Source organism: Engraulis encrasicolus, chromosome 3 (assembly GCF_034702125.1).
Source record: "Engraulis encrasicolus isolate BLACKSEA-1 chromosome 3, IST_EnEncr_1.0, whole genome shotgun sequence".
NCBI lineage: Eukaryota > Metazoa > Chordata > Actinopteri > Clupeiformes > Engraulidae > Engraulis > Engraulis encrasicolus.
Window position 1 is genome coordinate 53,041,622 of NC_085859.1, and position 22,055 is coordinate 53,063,676.

General features: G+C 43.1%; 1 protein-coding gene across 1 annotated transcript; it reads right to left on the reverse strand.

The window, feature by feature from the left end:
• Positions 1-466: 466 nt before the first annotated feature.
• Positions 467-19,792, reverse strand: slc1a3a (solute carrier family 1 member 3a). The gene is made up of 10 exons (XM_063195693.1): positions 19,714-19,792; positions 18,595-18,881; positions 17,849-17,986; positions 12,345-12,549; positions 10,773-10,815; positions 9,043-9,314; positions 4,997-5,230; positions 3,766-3,960; positions 2,936-3,070; positions 467-2,646 (listed from the first exon to the last, which is right to left on the reverse strand). Exons 2-10 carry the CDS (start codon positions 18,773-18,775, stop codon positions 2,436-2,438), a joined length of 1,614 nt encoding a protein of 537 aa, XP_063051763.1. The 5' UTR covers positions 18,776-18,881; positions 19,714-19,792; the 3' UTR covers positions 467-2,435.
• Positions 19,793-22,055: the final 2,263 nt, after the last annotated feature.

Genomic DNA, 22,055 nt, shown 5'->3' on the forward strand with positions numbered 1-22,055 from the left:
AGTGCAGTAATATGCAAGTAAATATTTCATTACATTGGGCAAATGCTTTTATCCAAAGTGATAAGTGTAGGAGCCCACCCTGTGCACAAACTAGGTGGAGCAGCATTGAAACTTCTAATTTTCGTGTATACTTTAATATACTATACATATATCACTTTTACATGTCAATCTCATTGTCCAAGATACGAGATAGAGAATATGTGTTAATTTGGATAGGCCTACATTGTACACCAATGATGACAAGTGTACCGTCAGAATGTTCGGGCAGTGAAAGTTCCTTAGAATTCTGGGCGTCATTCAATACAATTTGGAATTTTAGAATCTTGCATTTTTATAGAACGCATTCTTTTCATAGAATGTTCAAAAACCCACACTCTTAAGGATAAAAGGCATTTTATTGTATTCTGCTCCATGTATTCTACCAGTCCAGCTACAATGTCTAAGTAATTCACACCAAGACCACCAGGAATGTCTGTAAAAGAGGAGCATTTATTTGCTGTACAGTTTCAACAATACCTCGTCAACAAATGTTAAAAAGGTATGGAGGCAGACTTCAATTCAACCGAACCACTGTGGTTCACATCAAGTTTAGCACAAGAGGAAAGTAAACAGCCATATTCATCTCATCTCTCCCTTGCTCAGTACCCACAGTAACATGTCAACCTCAGAGTAAAACATTTCATGGAAACCTAAGTTTGTTAGCTTTCTAGAAAAAAGATTTCAAAACCATTACTGTCTAGTGATGCGTAGTGAATGCAGGCTACTGTATGCAAACCTTTTTAAATATACCAAAAAGTGGCACATATAATGCACACAGCATGATATCAGCACATTTTTTTGTGCTCTACTGTTTACTGTTTACCTTCATTGGTGTAATTTGTCATAACATTCCCTGTTTCATTCATCCATTTTATGTTGTAGTCAAAAAACAAATCACAAGACCATGTTATTGTCATTACATTATTTGAACCATTTCATTTATACTCAACTCAAATGTACTTTACGTAAATTGCCTCTAGACCTAACATAGACATAAAACACAAGTACATGTAAAAAAATGCAATTGTTGTAATTTGGTACAATGAATCCCTTAATTAAAGCTTGGAAATACGTTGCAATGTTGAAATTAGCTACAATTTCATTTCACAACCAATGTCTTAAAATCTTAAAGCCAAAGTAATTCAAAACTACAGTGCTGTATTGAATATGGACCATAGCCCAGAAATTCCTTTTAGCCAGTATTGACGATTTAAAAGTAGGGTACGTCAATTTAGCAGTTTATATTCAAAATGTATGCTGCCCACTTACAATTTGATCTTTTAATTAAATTAGATTTAGGCCTACTGTTCTGACTAAAGAACAGTAGGTCTACATTTTGCAGACAAAAATATCTATGACTGTTCATTCAAAATGGAGAAAATACACCTATTCATATGTGAGAAGTGTCAATTTCATGTCATAATGAATGCTTAGAAATTGATAGTGGTGCTTGTGAATATTCGAGAAAAAGTTAACATTTTTGAAGGGGCAACATAAAGTCTGGAAATAATCTACTAATAAAACTGTACCTTTAACAAAATAGCTTTGCCAGTTCGTTTCCCCATGATGGCAGCCCACATTTTATCTCATTCGACAGGCACTGATCACAACTGATGCCTTGCTTCTTCTTCACAAAAGAAATACAAGTGTTTCCAGTTTAAAAAAAAACATTTAAAACAAACTCGTAGAATACATAGCTACCGTAACAGCATTTCTGTCTGTAATTTTGAAAACAACATCTAACTGAGCATTCAACAATAACAAAAAATACAAAATTGATCCCATGATTGAACGATTCCTTAAAAATCTGTACACGTACTGGTGCCTCGTCAGACACTAGTTTGGACCACTACGAAACACAGCTTTGTCTTTGTCCTAACCTTCGGGAGGTCAAATTCTCTTATCACTCTGACCATTGAGATTTGCACAAAACTCCCTCTGTGTACAAACCCAAATACACAAGTTAAAGTCACAAGTTGTTGCCTCGTGGCAGAGTTGGACACCCCTGGTTTAGAATGAAGAAGTCCCACCACATACAGTATTTGTATAGGCTGTTTCTATTACAAAAGTAAGAAATATCCAAACACCGTATACAAGCTCCCTCACCGTGGTTTATTTGATGAAAAACTAGCACAATGTTTCGACCTCACACAAGGTCTTCACCTGGTGTCTCTGTTAGACACCTTTTCAGATGAAGACTTTGTATGAGGCTGAAGCGTTGTGCTGGTTTTTCATCAAAATAAATCCCAGCAAGGGAACTTGTACAGTTCAAAATTTTCATGTGTTCAGTTGTATCCATCACCCGTAACAATTGTTTCTGCAATGTGCATGTAGGGCCTACTTCTAACACTTTTGCTAGGACTTTTTCTTTCTCAATCCAGTTGATCTGGTCCTGCCTACATATTGCTGTCCCCATCTGCTGTCTTGTCATTGTCATGCTCGTTGTTGATGGGGATAAGCTGGTAGGTCTTGTCCTTCTCCTCCACCACAGAGTTGTCCGTCTGTCCATCCGTGCCTGTGCCCTCCAGCTCATGTCGAGACAGGTGTGCCACTATACCAGCTCCAATGGAGTCTCCCAGCACATTGGTGGTGGTGCGCAGTCGGTCACTGTGGGACAAGGGGAGAAAAAACAACAATGAGACCATTCAAAGGATAAAAACACACCACAGCCAAATTGTTTAATCACAGATACACAGACAAATTAATTATTTTTGTTCTTTCCAAACAATTTTGTCTTCAAGACTTTCAAAACCTTTAATGGCATTAAACAATAAATTACCTCATCAAATTGGACAAAGGGATATCAGAAACACCATATGACAAAAGTACAAAAAAACAACAGTAAAGTTAAGTAAAGTCTACGAGAATGTCACCAAATAGGGTTCGTTGAACTCACAGGAACCAATCGACGGCGATGATGAGAGTGATGTCATCAGTGGGCAGTCCAACAGAAGTCAGGACGATCACCATGGTGACCAGTCCAGCCTGGGGGATTCCAGCTGCACCAATACTGGCGGCGGTGGCTGTGATGCTGTGTTAAGAGGATGGAAACATAATACTCTTCTCATTTGTCTGCCCACAGCTTTTGTTACACTAGCTGCATGTAGGACATAAATACTCTTTCACACTAGGGGCCTAGCCCTTTCCAGGTGTCCGGAAAGACGGCCTGAATAAGGGCAATAAGCGCCATTACAGTTTAAGTGGTAAATCAGAGCCTGGGGTCCATTTGTCACAATTGGTAACTGCAGAGCAGCAGCTCCTGACGTTGTCGGTTGCAGTGTAATGCTGCATTGCCAACTGATTAAGTTGGGATGCAATAATTAAAAAAGTTCCCAAGGCTTGAATCAGGCTTTACCCAGAGTGCCACACTATGCATATAAGATATATTTTATTTAGTACAACATAAAAATGAAAAAATGTTATGCTTAGTGCTGCCTTTTCTTTTTTTTACAACATGGGATGGTTAGATTAATACATTTCCTCTGATGAAGACTAACTATCGTCAAAACATCAGTCAGCCTCTGCTCTAAATAATACCACAAATTGATCCTCCACACCTGAGATGCTCTGGTGACTCTGCTTTACAGGAAAAAATGCAGTGTTAATTCAACATTTACAGAGTATTTTGGGACCAAAAATGACCGAGAGGATGTTAAAATATGCTCTCTAAGTGTTGAGTTAACAGTTTCCCTCTATGTTCTTGCAATAAAAAGTCATATAGTCTACCTGATGGTGAGGATCTGTCCAAAGTTCATCTCCATGTTGTTGACTTGGGCTATGAAGATGGCGGCCAGGGCCTCGTAGAGTGCCGTGCCGTCCATGTTAATGGTGGCGCCCACCGGCAGCACGAAGCGCGTCACACGCTTGTCGATACCGTTATTCTCCTCCAGACACTTGAAGGTGATGGGCAGAGTGGCCGAGCTGTTTGAGCATTGGAGAAAAACACACGGTTGAAAAGCTGAACATCCCCTCCTCACTATCAACACACTACTGAACACAAGTGGCTATAGTCGCCAGGGAATTAAAAAAAAAAATACAGATAAATATGGTCATAGGGGAAAATAGCTGTGGAGACCTGGAGGAAATACATAGTATGGCAGAGCTGTTTGAACATTTAAACAAAAACACGCAGTGGTGAAGCAGATATCTCCTCAACGTTAACACACCACTGAAAAGAACTTACTACATTGTACATTTTTCAGTGTTTAACCACTTACTAATTACCAAACTTGATTAGATTAAATCTAACTCTCTAAGTGTGAGATGTACTGTTTGTATAGGGAAAATGAGCAGTGGGACATTACAGGACATGTACATCAATAGACTACTTGTGAATAGGTGTGACAAGGGTAAATGATTTTGATGTTATACGATACACTCTACTGTGTCCCAAGGGTAACTTTGTTCTGAACACATTCACATTCAATTTGTCCGACCACATAATGCCCCACACATGATATGGTATTGTTAACTTAGAACAAACATCCATGAAAACATTGTAGATAAAGCAAATTGACAATAAAAAATAAAATACACATTACTGGTGCTTTCCAATTCTAATTAAGGGTTAGGCTAATGGATATGATAATCCCTATTTCCATATATTTTTAAAAATAAATAAACAGCACATAATCCAGCCCATAACCCCAGTGCCTTAACCCATAACCCTAAAATGGGTCCAGCACTAATGTTTGTTACTTGCCCCCACAGTTTGCCCAGTGCTTGTCCACCTGTGATACTAAAATTTGCCACTAGTGGGCAGTCACTTCAAAAGCATTACACTGACTGCACCCATATCCTCACATGTGGGCCCATTGGAGGCCAGGTTGCCTTCTCTGATTAGTCTTTTACACCAATGTTAGTAAATGTATCAGGTGGTTCTTTTTTCCCATGCTGCTTCCAAGTCAACAAAACGTGTGCATCCCTATGTTGGTGTGTTACCAGACGACCAGCTGACCTGGAGGAGGTTCCGATGGCCGTGATGAGGGCCTGCAGCAGGCCGCCGATGAACACTACAGGGTTCTTGCGCGTGACCAGGAAGTAGAGGGTGGGCAGCACCACCAGGGCGTGGATCGAGAGCCCCACGATCACCGTGATGGTGTACATGGCCAGCTGGCTGCCCATCTGCGTGATGTCGTCCATCTCCACGATTTTGCCCGCGATCAGGAACATGATGCCCACCGGCGCGTACCTGTTTGGGTGAAGGGTAAGGTAAGAGTGGAGGTAAACCATACATGCTTTCATCACTTCCACTGTGTGGCTTTGTTTTGTGTTTTAGCTAATTGCAATGACCCTGTCTGCCTGTCTGTCTGTTTGTTTATTTCTCTGTCTGTCTGTCTGTTTGTTTATTTCTCTGTCTGTCTGCCTGTCTGTCTGTCTGTCTGTATATTTTGGGATACCTAGGGGGTGACAAACACACACACACACACACACACACACACACACACACACACACACACACACACACACACACACACACACACACACACACACACACACACACACACACACCACGAGCATCTACGTACGTACGTAGTGTTGGCAGGGGCTCTTGTTTTGTAATGGCACTGTAATGTTGCAGCCAGCAGTGCAGGCCACTGTACTGTATTTCCCATGTTTGCTTGTTTATGAGTTTTTATGCCACTTACATGTTTCAATGTCACTTAAGCAATTAGATTGTGGAGTAAGGGCAATGTTAGTAAACAACAAACAGCAAAATAAATGGAAAGATATGCACCCCAGTGAATTATTCCAGCTCAGCTCTATAATTATAAACTCCAGTGGTGTGTGGAGGCCCCATCGTAAGGAGGACTACTTTCTCATAACTGTTTTTTTACCCTCATATGCTGTCAAGTATAATGTAGTCTACGTGCAGCTGTTATTGTCAGACTTAAATGATGGAAACCCACAGATGGGTGAAGTGTGGCAACCCATTTGGGGTTTTAATGCTGTACCATGTACCTTTCATCAGTGGCCCTGTAGGTTGTGAGTGATTTACGTAAAAAAGTTTCTCGTTTGCTTCTGGTCATAGCACCATGGAGGACAGCAAAGTTAGGATGTAGTACTAGAAGTACTAGAAATGTTGGTTGAATATCTAAGTTGAAAAAACAAATTCTAATCCTCTGAGGGCATTGCCAAGGAAAGGTAAGTGTATTTGTACAAAACATTTCAATAAGCTTAAAAGCACAGGCAAAAAAAGTGTAAAATCATGAAATTAGAATAAGACTATAGTGTGTTGTATAGTGTACAAGTGCCGCAAAATGCAGATCAGAAAACGATAATAAAACAAGCTATTTAAAGTAAAAGAATGTAATGGAAAAAGTATTGTAATACTATAGTACTGTAATAATAATAATAAATATAGCTGCAAGCAGCAATGCGGGGCCAAGCAGTAAACTTGCCAAAGTCGCCACGGCAACAGAAGGAACTGCAGCGCCCCCTTTGGCCCAAATCTCGCCAATGTTAGTGTGCATTCCTTGGAGGGGAGTGTGCTCACATGAACCAAGTTTATTTTGAATCCCTTAAAGGGCTGACAAATATAAGATCACTTCCTGTTACCTGTTGGTGGCGCTAGAGAGTTTGAGCTGGGAATCTGGATTTTTTTGTGGAAGGTCATGGGATTGATTAGTATGTGTGCAAAAAATAGCTAAAAGAATCTGACAAACGGTTGCTGAGATATGACCTCACTTCCTGTTTTGCCACTTTCACGACAATTTTGATTGGCTGTCTCCTCCAAACGATAAGAGGTATCAAAAAATCTTTGGATACCCTAATACCTATCAGTCTGAAGATGATGTGTACCTTTTTGCTGGTCATTCTGACAAAAAATGTGTGACAAGTAGCATTTTATTGAATTTTACAAAATTCAAAATGGCGGAATTTCCCTTCTGTGTTTACATAACATTATATAGGGCGTTGGATTCGACTTGGCCCAAGGATTCTAGTGATAATAATATATTTGACATTGTGCACATGGTTTAAAAGGTACAGGCAAAAATGTAGCTAAAATTTTGACCTGTTGGTGGCGCTAGACATTTTGAGCTGGGGATCTGAATTTTTTTTCAGTAGGTCATGAGATGGACATCTATGTGTGTGAAAAATCCTAGCCAAAACCGACAAAGGGTTGCTGAGATATGACCTCACTTCCTGTTTTGCCACTTTTACAACAATTTTGATTGGCTGTCACGGCTAAACCATAAAAGATATCTAATATTTCTTGAGACCCCATACAAACCTCAGTACAGAGATACAATATACCGAATTTCGGGCGAAATGGTCAAAAATTGCGGGAAAAATAGCATTTTTATTGAATTTTACAAAATTCAAAATGGCGGGGAAACTATCCAGGCAGAAAATGACGTCATAGGGTGCGTTGGATTCGTCTTGGCCCAAGGATTCCAGGGATACCAGGTTTATTTAAAATTGATCCAGCAATTCAAAAGTTACAAGCAGAAATGTACCTGCGACTTTCACCTGCTGGTGGCGCTAGAGTATTGGGGCTGGGGACCTATAACTCGCTGTGGGTAATGTTGATGCTGCCTCAAATATGTGTGCCAATTTACAGCATTTTTCTATAAATGGTTCTATGGGCTACCATAGACTTACAGTGAATTTTACAAAATTCAAAATGGCGGAATTTCCCTTCTGCATTGACATAACTTCATATAGTGCGTTGAATTCGGCTTGACCCAAGGATTCTAGTGATAATAATATATTTTACATCGTGCATATGATTTAAAAGCTACAGGCAAAAATGTAGCTAAAATTTTGACCTGCTGGTGGCGCTACAGAGTTTGAGCTGGGGTTCTGATTTTTTTTGTGGTAGGTCATGGGATGGACTACTATATGTGTACAAAATCCCAACTTAATTCAACAAAAAGTTTCTGAGATATGACCTCACTTCCTGTTTCACCACTTTTACGACAATTTTGATTGGCTGTCACGGCAAAACTATAAAAGATATCTAATATTCCTTGAGACCCCATATGTAGCTCAGTCTAGAGATACTATATACCAAGTTTCGGGCGAAATGGTCAAAAATTGCGGGAAAAATAGCATTTTTATTGAATTTCACAAAATCCAAAATGGCGGGAAAACTATCCTGGCGGAAAATGACGTCATAGGGTGCGTTGGATTCGTCTTGGCCCAAGGATTCCAGGGATACCAAGGTTATGAAAATTGGCCCAGCGGTTCAAAAGTTACAAGCAGAAATGTACCTGCAACTTTGACCTGTTGGTGGCGCTAGAGCGTTGGGGCCGGGGACCTATAAATTGCTGTGGGTAATGCTGAGCCGGGCCCGAATGTGTGTGCCGATTTTCAGCATTTTCCTACGTACGGTTCTATGGGCTGCCATAGACTTGCAGAGGGATAGGAATGGTGACTAGAGAATAATAATGAAGAAAACCTACTAACTCTATAGGGGCCTTCGCCAGCTTCGCTGCTTGGCCCCTAATAATAATAATAATAATAATAATAATAATAATAGTATATTAATGATAGAAGTGGAATGAGTTAAAATCGTTAAAAGATAGCACTAGTATCTCCCACCATAGAGATGATATCCACCAGTTTGAAATCATTGAAAGAAAGAACAGTATCTTAGAAAGTAAGCGTCCCTTCTTACCACATGATAACAGCTGAAAAATCAAATCACCTCCAGACCACTCTCTCACATTATCTGCTGCCACTGTCTGGCACCTGCGTTACCATTTTCGCGGCTATGTGCAGTGCACACCCTAACTTTCAAACATTAAAATCATGAAAAGATAGTATCTCTCTCTCTCTCTCTGTCTTACCCATAGCCGGTTACAAGTATAAGCCGAGTAGGCCGTCACTTAGAGCGGAAAATGAGGAAAGAGCACCGTAATGACGCCCTCCGATGCGTTATTTTGCGATATCGAGGCTTTTCTTTTTTTAATGAAGTCGCCCAAAATCAACAACGACGGCACCAGAACTCAAACTCGCCTAGGGCACCAAACAGGCCAGAAGCGGCCCTGGTCTTACCACATGATGATGGCCACGAGCCTCATGATGGCTTCATTGAGGCAGTCGAAGAAGTCCCTGAGGGGCTGGCCCTGCTCCTTCATGCTGCCGATGATGAGGCCGAAGCCCATGGAGAAGACCACCAGGCCCAGCGCGTTGATGGAGTTGACTGTGCCCAGCACCGGGATCACCTCCTCGCGAGACAGCACGTGCGTGCCGTTGGTCAGGTTGAAGAAGCTGTCGTTCACCGTCACCCTCACGTGGACCACTCGCTTACCGTACGTGGTCTTGAACTGTGTGGAGTGGATGGGTGGATGGAAAGAGAGAGAGAGAGAGAGAGAGAGAGAGAGAGAGAGAGAGAGAGAGAGGAAATTAGTGAGCAACAGAATAGGACTTGTGATGTCAGTATTTGATTTTCACACACAGCTCCCTCTTTCCATCCCTGGTCTTGAACTGTGTGGTATGGAGGGATGGACGCTGTTTGGGGCTAGCCTGATTATCATCGACGTTCAAATCTCTTCAAGACTTGGTCTGACCAAGAGCATAGCAATTAGGCCTAACATTTCCCAAACGGCATGGTTGACCCGCCACCCTTGGTTTGCTTATGGTTGTTTGCTTACCGACAAAGTGGGAGGAGTTCCCGTATTTTCGGGAACTCAGAAAGTATTTGCATTGCTCTTGACCTGACTAGTTGCAACGCTGAAAGTGTTGCGTCACTAAGAGGGCACAGCCTGGATAGTTTGGGGCTGCCCCCTTGCAGGGTTGAGGTATATTTGCAATTTTGTTGTGTACAGTGAGCACTGTGTGTCACAGTGACAATAGGAGTTTCCCAAGTGGGATTTCACTTTTGCGTTCTCTCTTTCTATAAGTGGTCTTGAGCTGTGTGTGGAATGGATGGATGGACAATGATAAAACAGCGTTGAGAAGTGAAAAGGTGTTTGATGTCAATGTGTGGAGCATTCTGGAGCATTGGAGCATAATCTGACAGAGAAGCAGACCAAATGTATTCAATCTACAGAAGTACAGTTGTCTGCAACTGATGTCTTTTGACTGAGATGACCTGGATTAATTAATGGGAATCTTCACAGGCAGTTGGAGCATGTCTAGACGTCCACCATTGTTTAGGCTGCTGCTCTCATATTGCTACTCTCATATTGCTGCACTCATATGAGGCTGCTGCTCTCATATATCCTTTGGTTATACAGACCATAAGTGAATTTTTAAGATGTTAACTAGGGCTGGGACTCGATTCTTTTTTTTAATCGAATTAATCTACAGGCTTTGGAATTAATTAATCGAATTAATCACATTTTAATCGCATTTAAATATCTGACTTGAGAACAGTGAATCTAAAAATATTAATCTAAAAATATTATACATTTTTAAAAGAAGGGAGAACTCTTCTCAATTTCAGCAGGCTGCTCACCATCAGGCGTAATACTGCCCTCCACTGGTCTAATCCAGAACTATGTAGCTATATTATACTGCGATTAATTTGTAAAATCGTGTTAATTAATCGCATTGTGTGATAAATTAATCTAAATTAATGCATTAATGTCCCAGCCCTAATGTTAACATATTGAAATGCTAAAAGGTATGGAAGGTAAATAAGAGCCAAAAAGCTATAATCAAATATTATGTAAAAAAAACAAACAAACAAAAACTACTGCACAGATTGTACCCACTACTTGGAAAAGAGTAGAGAGGTCATTTTGCAAACACAGAACTGATAAGAGAGAGATCAGGATTACCTGTTGTGTGCAAGCTTGCACAATATTCGGGGGGAACATGTTTCTGCGAAAAAGAGGAGCACAATTACTTTTCTGCAACAAAACAGGCTGGCTTGCAACAAAACAGCTTGTCTTGTTTTTTTGTCAGTAAACGGTTGATGAATGTTACCCTGTGGTTCAAGGACTGTTCTAGGGTTCTGTTGCAGCCACCGATCACAGAGCTCTGGTCCAAATCTAGTTTGGACAGAGAGTAACATGGCAAAGGAAGGCTGTGGAAGAAGAGAGAACCAGAGAGACACACAAGTCCAGTCCATACTTTCCTCATTGCCCCTCCCTCCCTCCATTGTTACACTCCTTGCAGTGTTAATTCAACACTTACAAACTTGAGTTGACGTTCAGACTCTTGTTGATCCTTTAGTTGGTCCTACTCTTTAAGTATTGAATTGACACTGCAACATGTACACATTAAACCATTGCAGCCAGTTAAACGTTAAAAACAGTAAGTCGCCCTGCTGCCTGAAGTTTGTTAACTCAACTTGAGAAAGCCTCAAGTTGAGTTAAGTATAGAGTTGAGTTAACTTACAAACTTAAGGCAGCAGCGTAATTTACCTTTTTATGCTTAACTGGCTGCTATGTTTTCCATGTACTGTGTAGTCTGGTGAAACAGCTCCCTCGCGCTGGCATTTCTTTTCGGTCTGGCAGAGGTCCTATGTTATTTTAACATGCAGAATCTTCCCTAGCTAATCAGTGAAAAGAGATAGTGAACAACGATGACGGCTATTATGGTGTTATATTTTACTAGTATTGCATAGCCGGGCCTATTTTAAGACTAAATAAATGTGTCATGACCAGATGTTAGCCAATGCATAACAAAATATGATGTTAGTAAACAGTACGCTACTACGCTACACATTGTTTACTCTATTGCTTACTACTATTCTTTACTACATCTATACCTATATCACTCCTCCACATTTGTACAGAACAGTGGTGTCGAAAGTAAAAGTAGAAGTAAATTCCTGGTGTACAACACCAGCACATGAGTACAACACCAGCACATGATATTACATAGAGTAGTTGTTGTACCAGTTACTCCACTGTACCTACTGAGGTACATAGACTGTAAATGTGATCTGTCTGATCCTAAGAGTAATCTAAATCTAAGGTCTAGATCGTAAGACAGACAATGTAGCCTACTCTACAGTAATTGTAGATCAGTTTCTCTGTGAAGTCTCTTGTGTGGGAAGGAAGCCATAACACATTTTAAACCCGTTCAGACACGGCGTTATAAATTTGCTGTTACTAGAATGGCAATCACCAAGTCGTAGTGCATTACTAAAGGCCCTGTGTCATAGTAGTGTAGTACTATGGTAGTTCACTTTTCAGTGACTAACAGCATGCCACTGGAGGTACATCGTGCATTAAGGGGCTACACCGCTACTTTTACTTTTGACACCTCTAGAACTGACGTACACGGCAGTCCAAAGGGGCTGGTTGACCAGACCGCTCCCGTCCCGTGCAGAGCATGCAACCCCACAACATGCATGTGTGTCACCACTCTGCTCTGCCCTGGCTATGGCCACGGTAGCCTACCTGATGAGGTCCAGGAAGGCGTCAGCGGGGCTGACTTGCTCGATCTTATCCCGCCGGGTAAACTCGTCCTTGCCGCCTTTGCCCGGGTGGATGATGAGCACCATGACGATGCCGATGAAGACGGCGATGACCGTGGTGGTCATGTAGTAGACCACCGCACGGGCGCCCATCTTGCCAGAGGCGCGGCTGTCCAGCGCGGCCATACCTGGTGAGGAGGAGAGAGGAGAGGAGAGGAGAGGAGAGGAGAGGAGAGGAGAGGCAGGAAAGGGGAGAGGAGAGGCAGGAAAGTGGAGAGGAGAGGAGGAGAGGAGAGGAGAGGAGAAGAGATGTAGGGGAGATAGACGAGAGAAGAGGAGAGGCGAGGAGAGGAGAGGAGAGGAGAGGATAGGAGAGGCAGGGGAGATAGAGGAGAGGAGAGGAGAGGATGGGTGAGGATGGGAGAGGAGAGGTCACGCAGTTAGGGGTGCATGGATGGGTGAGGTGCATATCAGCAGGGATATCATACAATCAGTGATGGATGGATGGATCGTTGGATGGATTGTTGGATGGATGAATGGATTGATGATTGAAATCATTGACATAATGGACATTTTGCAGCTGTGAGGGTTTTTTTGGTTGATAATGAAATCACAGCTCAACTGCATAAATTAGTAGAAGGTTGAAGCTGAAAGTAAATGAATCAGCACACGGCACAAAGTACAAAAAACAAAGATCTCTCATGTAGCTAGGTAAAGGCCTTAATGACATCAAAGTAGTCTTTTCCACTATGTCATCATGTCCCGGTCCTATAACTGAGTAGACGATGTTTGTATTGCAAAGTTTGTGGCAGTGGTAACAAGGGTTAGAGTTATCAGAATTCAATTGAGGGGCTCATGTGGTCTGGCCTGAGGGCAGACTGAGCAGAAACAAGTTCTGCGGGTCAAATTAAATTGTACGAACAGATGAGAAGTCCTGGCATAAGCAGATCAAAGGGGAAACACAATAGTAGATGGCCTGACCTATAGGATCTGTTTTGTGGCTCGAACTGACTACATAAATATGCTCTGTGCAGAATAGAGCCTGCAGAATACAAGCTTCTTTTTCCTCTGCAACAAAAACGTCAAAAGCTTTTCACCCAGCAAAAAATGAACAAAGACTGTGGCATGGTAATAAATAAGAGGTTCTGAATGAGAAATTGTTTCAAAAGGAAAGAAAATGACAAGAAAAAAGGAAACCGAGGATCTAAAGCAACAATAGTTTTGTGGAGCTGTAAAACGAAGCATCTGCTTTTTAAAAAAAAAAAAACACAGCGTCCACTATTCCAGGTTATTATCGCTTTTGAACTCTTGTCCGAGTGAAGACGTGGTTCTTTACTTTCCCCCATTATTCTCTCCTGGTGATGGCAAGACGTATGTGTTCTTTTGATAGCGGACTGCGTGGCCCCTGAGTGGCCTCTGTAACCTCCTTGTCGCTTGGCCCCTTGAACACTGGCCTCCTGGCCCCCCTGGCCTCTCTCCTTTCTTTTACTCCTCTTCCTCTTCCTTTCTGTCCAGCCTGGGAAACTTCGTTTTCTAGTGGTCATATCCACACACACTGCTACTCCTCCTCCTCCCCTCCAGCCATCACCAGCCCCCCTGACACAATAATTACCTCCTCATCACCGTGGCAACCCAGAAGACTGCGGCCGCATGCGGCACTGGCAGCTTATCCTTTTCGGACAAATGACTTCTTCTTACTCGGGGCCAGGGCAGTTGTTCCGGTGAACAAACTGGCACACAAAAGGCAGAACCAGTGGCCACAGCACACAGCAGCAGCCACAATGGCTATCCACATGCCAGGTTGCGTCACTTAAAAGTCACTCTACTAATACAGAAAACTACTAATAAAGCTAGTATTCTAGTAGCCAGTGCTCAGGCCTGTTGTGCTTCAGGGATGCGGTAGTGTCTTAGTGCAGACGGGGTTGCCGGTGGGCCGATTCACTATTTGCAGAAAATGCTCAACTACATCATAACGACATTGCTATGACATTACTGAGAGCCTTAAGGAAGACATTACAACTTTGGAGACAGGTTATAACATAGGCTCTGCACTAAGGGGCTAAACATGCTGTCCAAAATTAGGCAGGAAGCTTTTGTTATCTGACATAAACATGGAATGTGCTTAAATGTGTTCTGTGACCTGTTGTGCATCACAGCTTAAGGGAAGGACTACTTGCAAATACCACCAACAACAAAAAAACAAATAAAAACTACATATGTGTGTTGTGCAGTCCGCTTTTAATGCCACGAGAGCATTTACATTGGCTGCAACTGAGGTCCTAAACATAGACATTTTACTCTCACTACAAAGCAAGCTGTAAACGAATCAGGGCAACAAATGTGGAAATAGCTGCCGAATGTTACGGCTTTTGCTGCTAAAATTGAGCTGTTTTTCAGGCCGCTCTGAGTAGGGGGTCTGGTTTTAGCGGCATTCCTATTAATTGCAGTAATTGGCTCTGGCTGTTCATGCTCACCTACGCCGCTCGTATCAGAGCCGACAAAGCTTTATAACTGTGAAACGCTATTACAGGGAGCGAGAAAAGGGCAAAGAGAGAGAGAGAGAGAGAGAGAGAAGAAAGAATACTGAGGAAAAAAGCATTAGTGCTACAGTGAGAAAGAGATAGAGAGGGACAGCCTGTGTGAACGAGACAGATAGAGGGATAGAGATCGAGAGAAGGGGAAGGCGGAGAAAAAAACAAACAGTCAGAAAGAGAGAGAGCGAGAGAGGCTGAGGCGAGCCTACAATAGAGATGGCTGCTTTTCTTTCAGGGGGCAGCTCAATGGGGTCTTTGTGTCCTCATGTGGCCGTACCTCTCCATGGCTACAGTGCCCTCTGACCCTCTACAGCCCACCCCCATCCCCCCACCTCCACCCTCCTCTACACCTCCTTGTCCTCCCACCCCTAACCCTACCTCCACCTTCACCTCCACCCACCAACTCCTCTACACCTCCATCTCCATCCCTCTCCGTCTCACCACACACCAACGGTGTGGATGGAACCCCCTTACCTCCCCACGCCCACCTCACCCTTTTGAGGGCTGGGCACTGACCACATAGCAACGTGATTGGTGTGTTCTGTGACCCTCTCCACCCCCCCCCCCCACCCCCCAACAAATGATGTGGATAGACCCCCTAATAAACCCCATCCCACCCTTTTGGAGACTGCACTGACCACATAGCAACGTGATTGGTGTGTTCTGTGACCCTCTACACACACCCACAACAAATGATGTGGATAGACCAGAGACAGAAGGAACTAAGAAGATCTTTGGATCTTTAGACCCCCTGATAGCCCCCACACCACCCTTTTCGGAGACTGGGTATTGGCCATACAGCACCCCTTTTCCCTTTTGAAGACTGACCACGGCAGTGCCCTATGACCTTCTTCCAGACCCCCAATGTCCACCCCCCTTGCAACAACCGCGGTCGTGGATGGACCCTCTCCCCTCCCCTCCTCACCCTCACAGTTTTGAGGATTGGAAAACTGACCTCACAGTAACGTGACCCCATATGGAATACCCACCCCTTACCCCCTTGACCCTTGCCCTTTGCCCCTTACTCTTTTGAAGACTGGGCACTGACCACACAGCCATGATCTGGAACACCCAGCCCCCAATTTCTCCGAACCTCCCTCTTTGCCCCTCAGTCTTTTGAGGACTGACCGCACAATTCACAGTCAGATGATCTCACACACATCGATGTATGGCTGCGTGGTTCATCTTTACCTTATTTAAGACTGACCACACCACCACCCCCGCAGCCAAGAAGACTGCACCACTGACCACAAAGCTGTGGACCCCCACCTCCTCATGTTGTGGACACTGGGCTGCCACCCAGTTCACCACCCCCCCTCTCCCCCTCTCATCCACGTCACCTGCTGCTCTCTCTCTCTAGTCTCTCTGCCTGGCCTCCATGCATCTGGACCCAATACTCAGGTTTCCTCTGCTGTCTGCCCTCTGCCTCTTTCTGTTTGTCTGTGTCTGTCTGTCTGTCTGTCTCTCTCTCTCTCTCTCTCTCTCTCTCCCTCTCTCTCTCTCTCTCTCTCTCTCTCTCTCTCTCTCTCTCTCTCTCTCTCTCTCTCTCTCTCTCTCTCTCTCTCTCTCTCACTTTATCTCTCATGCTCTTTATTATTTAATGTTTTCTTTCTTCCTGCCTTTATCCTTCCCCGTTCTTTTTTTAAATTATAAAGCCTTTATTCTATGTCATTTGCTGTGTTCTTATACTTTCATTTTTTGTGAAGCACATTGAGCAGCATCTGTGTATGACATGCGCAACTCAGATACAATTGCCTTGCCTTGCCTCTTTTTTACTTGTCTGTCTCTTCCCATGTGTTTCTCTCTCTCTCTCTCGCTCTCTCTTTCTCTCTCTCCCCTCTCTGTCTTGCCTTCCCCGTGTCATCTATGTGTTTCTCTCTGTCTGCCTCCCTCTTTCCCCATCTCTTCCCATGTGTTTCTCTCTCTCCCTCTCTCTCCCTCTCCCTCTCTCTCTCTCTCTCTCTCTCTCTCTCTCTCTCTCTCTCTCTCTCTCTCTCTCTCTCTCTCTCCGTCTCCCTCCCTCTTTTACCATCACTTCCCATATGTTTCTCGCTTCTCGCTCTCTCTCTACTCTCGGGCCAAGTGATACCAAAGAAACAGCTGTGAGGGAAATACACTCCAATATCTAGCATAATCCGTAAACACCAGTCAACTTGAGCGCGCCTTGCTGTACATTCTTAAAAGCATAGAGTCAATTCCTGAGGCGGAGATTGGATTAGTAGCCCAGATAGTATCAAGAATGAGACGCGTACAGGACCAAACAAAACAGGAGGAAGTCTCCTGGCCTGCCTTCAGACGTGCCTCGCAGCACATTCCCAAAATAGTCAGTAAACTTCTAAGTAAGCAGATAAAGTGTGTTAAAGATCACTGGACTGAGACACGCCGGAAGAGGAACACTGGCTCCCCTTATTAACTTCAGCTGATTCCAACATTTCAGACCATTCAGTCAACATGTCAAGTAGGTCATTCAGTTGTGAAAAGCCAGCTTGCACCTAAACACTGTCCCTAAAAAAACTGCCCCTTTAGAATTAAACATGATCGTTATAATTTAGTATTTATGATTGCATAAAATAGTTGTTTTTCCTACTGTAGTTCCTGACATGTCAGTGTAATAGCTGTGAGGTGAAGACAGATGTGTTTCCAATGGAAAGATGGAAAGGAAGGGAGGGAAGAATACTGTATACTGTGTCATCAATGTGAGATCAGATATAGCTGGTGTGCATGCAAGTGCATGCATGGGTGCGCTTGTGTGTGTGTAGACGAGTAGTGGTGGCTAGTTATCGGTGTGAGATCAGATGTAGCTGTGTGTGTGTGTGTGTGTGTGTGTGTGTGTGTGTGTGTGTGTGTGTGTGTGTGTGTGTGTGTGTGTGTGTGTGTGTGTGTCTGTGTCTGTGTCTGCGTCTGTGTGACTACGTGTGCACAGGTGTGCATGTGTGTGTGGCGTCACGCGTACCTGTGATGAGGCTGGAGACCAGCAGGGGCAGCACCAGCATCTGCAGCATCCTCATCAGTAGCTCCCCAGGGAAGGAGAAGTACACCACCTCCCTGTAGGACATCTTATACGGCCGCAGACCAAAGCCCAGGATGATCCCTATACATTACATTACATTACATTAATGCACTACACTACATTAACTATACGCAACACACAGAGATGAAAGAGCTGCATGTTGATTTTCTATTACTTTCAGACTATACAACACCTCACTGTAGGACACATTGACTCGGGCCAAAGCCAGGAGGATGCCTCCACAGAAAAAATACAGTGTTAATTCAACACTTGCAGAGTACTCTGGGACCAAATAGGATGCTACATAAATAGACCCTCTATGTGTTGAGTTAACGGTGCTTTTTTAATATGTATGCAAGGCAGACACAGATGAAAGTGCACACTTTAATTTTCGCTTACTTTCACAACTGAAATGTGCAAATGATGTCCCATTCGTCATGAGATTACATTTAATCTTGAATTGAATTACATTTAATTGTCTTTACATTATACATTTGTATAAGGAAATGATTAGGCCTTGAGAATGCTTGACAGCAAAAAGAGGTGTGTTAATTTACTGATTACTAAGTGCTTATTACACTGTACTTTTAGTAGCCAATTCAGCCAATGTAGTAGACAATTAAGCCATTTTATTTTAGGCGTCAGTAATTGCACATGGCTGGGAGAAGATGTGATGCCAAGTTGCTTACCCACGGTGACCGCGACGATGGTGAGAAGGACGAATGCATTTCGGGTAAGGAAGCCCTTGACGTCGTCCTTGGTGATGTTCTGCACTCTCTTCTTGGCCCTGTTGGACCTGTTCTGTATTCCTTGCCGCAGCAGCTGAAAGCGGTCCCGTGGAACCTGGTTCTCCCCGTTGCTCTGAGTCATGTCGACAAAAATCTCTAGAACCTGCAGCAGAACCCTTACTGTGGTTGCTGTTTGTCCTTGTATTCCGGAATCCTATTGAGGTGTTCTTCTCTTGACCTTCTCTAACCTGTTGGAACAAGAGAAGGTTTTTTTTCAGAAGTAAGCTCATCTTTCAGTGTAATTAACCGCTTGGGTGGACTTCAATGAGTGGCTTTTACAAAATGGGACTTCAGAAACACTTCATCTTCTGGGTTGTTCCTCTGGTGCTGTGGTGCTGGAGGAGTTGTGTCACAAAACGGCTGTTAGGTGATCCCTAAGCCATCAGTGATGGTTGGAGTTCTGCCTTCACCATCAGTATCATCTCCACCACCACCTCATAAGGTAGCTCATTCTCAATACCCCTCAGCCATTCATGAAAGCACTAAGTCATAAATGTATATTAAACCCATTGGAGGAATGTAGATTAGGAAGTTGAATCAAGTTACCCTCCCACTCCCTATAGGAGGAATAAGAAAGTTGAGAGTTTCCCTCCCAACTTAGAGCTGACTTCCCTAAAATGAGATCAGGGGCACAGTGACCGCATGGTGCAAAGAAATGAGGAAAAACAAGACGGAATGAAGATAATGAAGATAAATGCAGTTGTTGTCAAAATGTAAATAAGTGTAGTTATGTAACTCTTGGCCACGTGCACAGCCTGCTACGGCGTAAACAAGGTTTGTATGATCTCAGCCGAGGAGGAAAGCCAAGCAAAGCATGACCCACTCTCTGTCTCTGTCTCTTCCCCTGTCTCTGCCTCTGCACTCCTCCAGTAAGCGACTGAAGGAAAACAGCTTTCACTCACATGGTGTGTCAGTGATAAGCACATTGTTCTCCAAGTCAGACAAGCAAGGCTATCCCTTTCTAAAAGTGAAAACAAATGTGAGAGGGTGTTTTTGGAAGAGTGAAAAGAGTGAGTTTACCTCTGGAGATGAGCCTCAGTGTTGGTTTTGGAAGAATGAAAGAGAATTGCTTGATGCAATATCAACCCCAGCACAGCAGTGAGTGAGTGAAGAGCCAACTTCGGAGCAAGAGAGAGGAGGGACTGAGCTCCGAGAGCAGGGTGAGGCAGCCAATAGCAGAGGAGAGTGAGGGGAGATGGGGGCGGGGCATGGGACTGCCAGCTCAACCTTGGAAAGGGAGGGAAAAAAGGAAAACAGCAAAACTCTCTCTCTCTTTCTCTCTCTCTCTCTCTCTCTTTCTCTCTCTCTCTCTCTCTCTCTCTCTCTCTCTCTCTCTCTCTCTCTCTCTCTCACACACACACACACACACACACACACACACACACACACACACACACACACACACACACACACAGACACACACACACTCACACACACACACACACACACACACACACACACACACACACACACACACACACACACACACACCCTCTTTCAGCCCTTGCATGCTCTCTCTCGCTACGGATGTTTGTGGGTCTCCTCTCCATTTAAAGAAAACTTCAAACAATGTTAAATTGGCCACAAACGTCTCTCCTGCTCCCCCACTCTCTTCTGTCCATTGAGTAAAATCATTTGCACAGGCCTCAATGTAGCAACTTGTTGTGACACTGCTTGTTTGCTCTTTTTGAGGTTTCTATCAAATTCTTTTTTTTTTTTAAACACTGCACTAACCTACATGCTTTTGTAGTCAACTGACCCCCATTCCCAGCCACTTTCAGCCGTTCCTCAGAGCCTACGATAACCAAAATAAACAACAGTCCACTTCAACTCACTTAGGGTGATACACGGCTTGCGAAAGCCATGCCATGCCTTACAAAATGGTTTACTCCATGTGTTTAACTACCTTTAACGTGTGGTCACCACGCCCAATTTAGTTTCCTCTCTTACAAACAAATACTATGTCTTAAACAGGTTCTTGGGTGAGACAATATTGTAGGTGTCACTAAGGATCAACCTGCCCCTCTAGGTTTCCATGAGAAACAGCAATCAATTTTATAGCCATTTATTGCACTTTAATGACTTGCTTGCTTTCTAAATCCACACCATGGCAAACCACTGTTCTAAGATGTAAAAACACAGCCAGTAATCAGCCATTGTTTCTTAAAATGGCAGAACAAGCTGGATTTTGGATTTTGATATCTGTGTGTGTGTGTGTGTGTGTGTGTGTGTGTGTGTGTGTGTGTGTGTGTGTGTGTGTGTGTGTGTGTGTGTGTGTGTGTGTGTGTGTGTGTGTGTGTGTGTGTGTGTGTGTGTGTGTGTGTGTGTGTGTGTGTGTGGCTGCTAATGTATTCCTTTTGTGCTAATGAGAGGGTGTCGTGTGGAAGAGAGTAAAAAAAAGGCACAGGCTAGTAAGTGAAGCTTGTGTTATCGGGCACCTACAATATGTTAATGACCCAGACAGGCCAGTTAGAAGAAGAATTGAAGCACAAAACTGTATTTTATAAAATCTATGAGCTACATCAGTCCATCACTGGGATGTTTTGCTTGGATAAAAGTCCAATTGCAGTTTTATGATTGTCCACATTATTGTATTTATTTATTTTTAACTTTTTTTGAACATTCAGTATAATGTGCATAAATGTAATCTTTGGTTGAAGTTAATAGTGAATACAGCAGATGGACTTGAGATGTACCTCTGATTATAGAATGACTCATATGCTCATTCCCCACTTCTTGTGTACAGTCATTGGTTTATGTACATATAACTATTGATTGCATCACATGCTTCTGAACACCTGATGATGTAATAGCCTGCAACATTGGAATGGATAACCTAATAGGCCTACCTAATACTGACATTTTGGGAACATTGTGAAAATGCTGTGGGAATGTCTAGCGTGGCATTTGAGATACACGGTGGTGGTAAATAATAAGGAACTACGTAGACAGCACTCCGTAACTGGCCATAACTACTTTTGAGGACACAGAGGTCATGTCCTCAGTATTTTTTCAGTAATGTAAAATATATCTATGATGAAAATCGGTATGCGCTCAACAATGATCAATTCAGTCTGTATATGCCACCATTTATCCTCAAGGCAGTGAGTAGTGAAAACAAACTTAAGAGTTTGACTGAAGTGTTTGAAGCATTCTAAATGTACAGTATGCAGTACAGCACGCAGTATTTGACCTCGGTATTTCAAAATGTCTGGTTACGGCATATTCATATTCATAATTGTAAATCTGTAATTCACCAGTGCCCGACATCAAAGTACAATTGGCTGTGAAAGGGGATTTTGAGCCTTTTAAACCATAGACTGTATATAGCATATGTTTTCTACCATTTAAACGGGTGTAGT

What these genes read in the sequence shown, in the direction of transcription:
- slc1a3a (XM_063195693.1), bottom strand. Translation starts at nt 18,775, where the DNA reads ATGACTCAGAGCAACGGGGAGAACCAGGTTCCACGGGACCGCTTTCAG. An exon ending in TGCAAGCTTGCACACAACAG is followed by an intron (nt 9,315 to 10,772) that starts GTAATCCTGATC and finishes CACTCCACACAG; the next exon opens with TTCAAGACCACGTACGGTAA. An exon ending in GCCATCGGAACCTCCTCCAG is followed by an intron (nt 3,961 to 4,996) that starts GTCAGCTGGTCG and finishes ATGCTCAAACAG; the next exon opens with CTCGGCCACTCTGCCCATCA.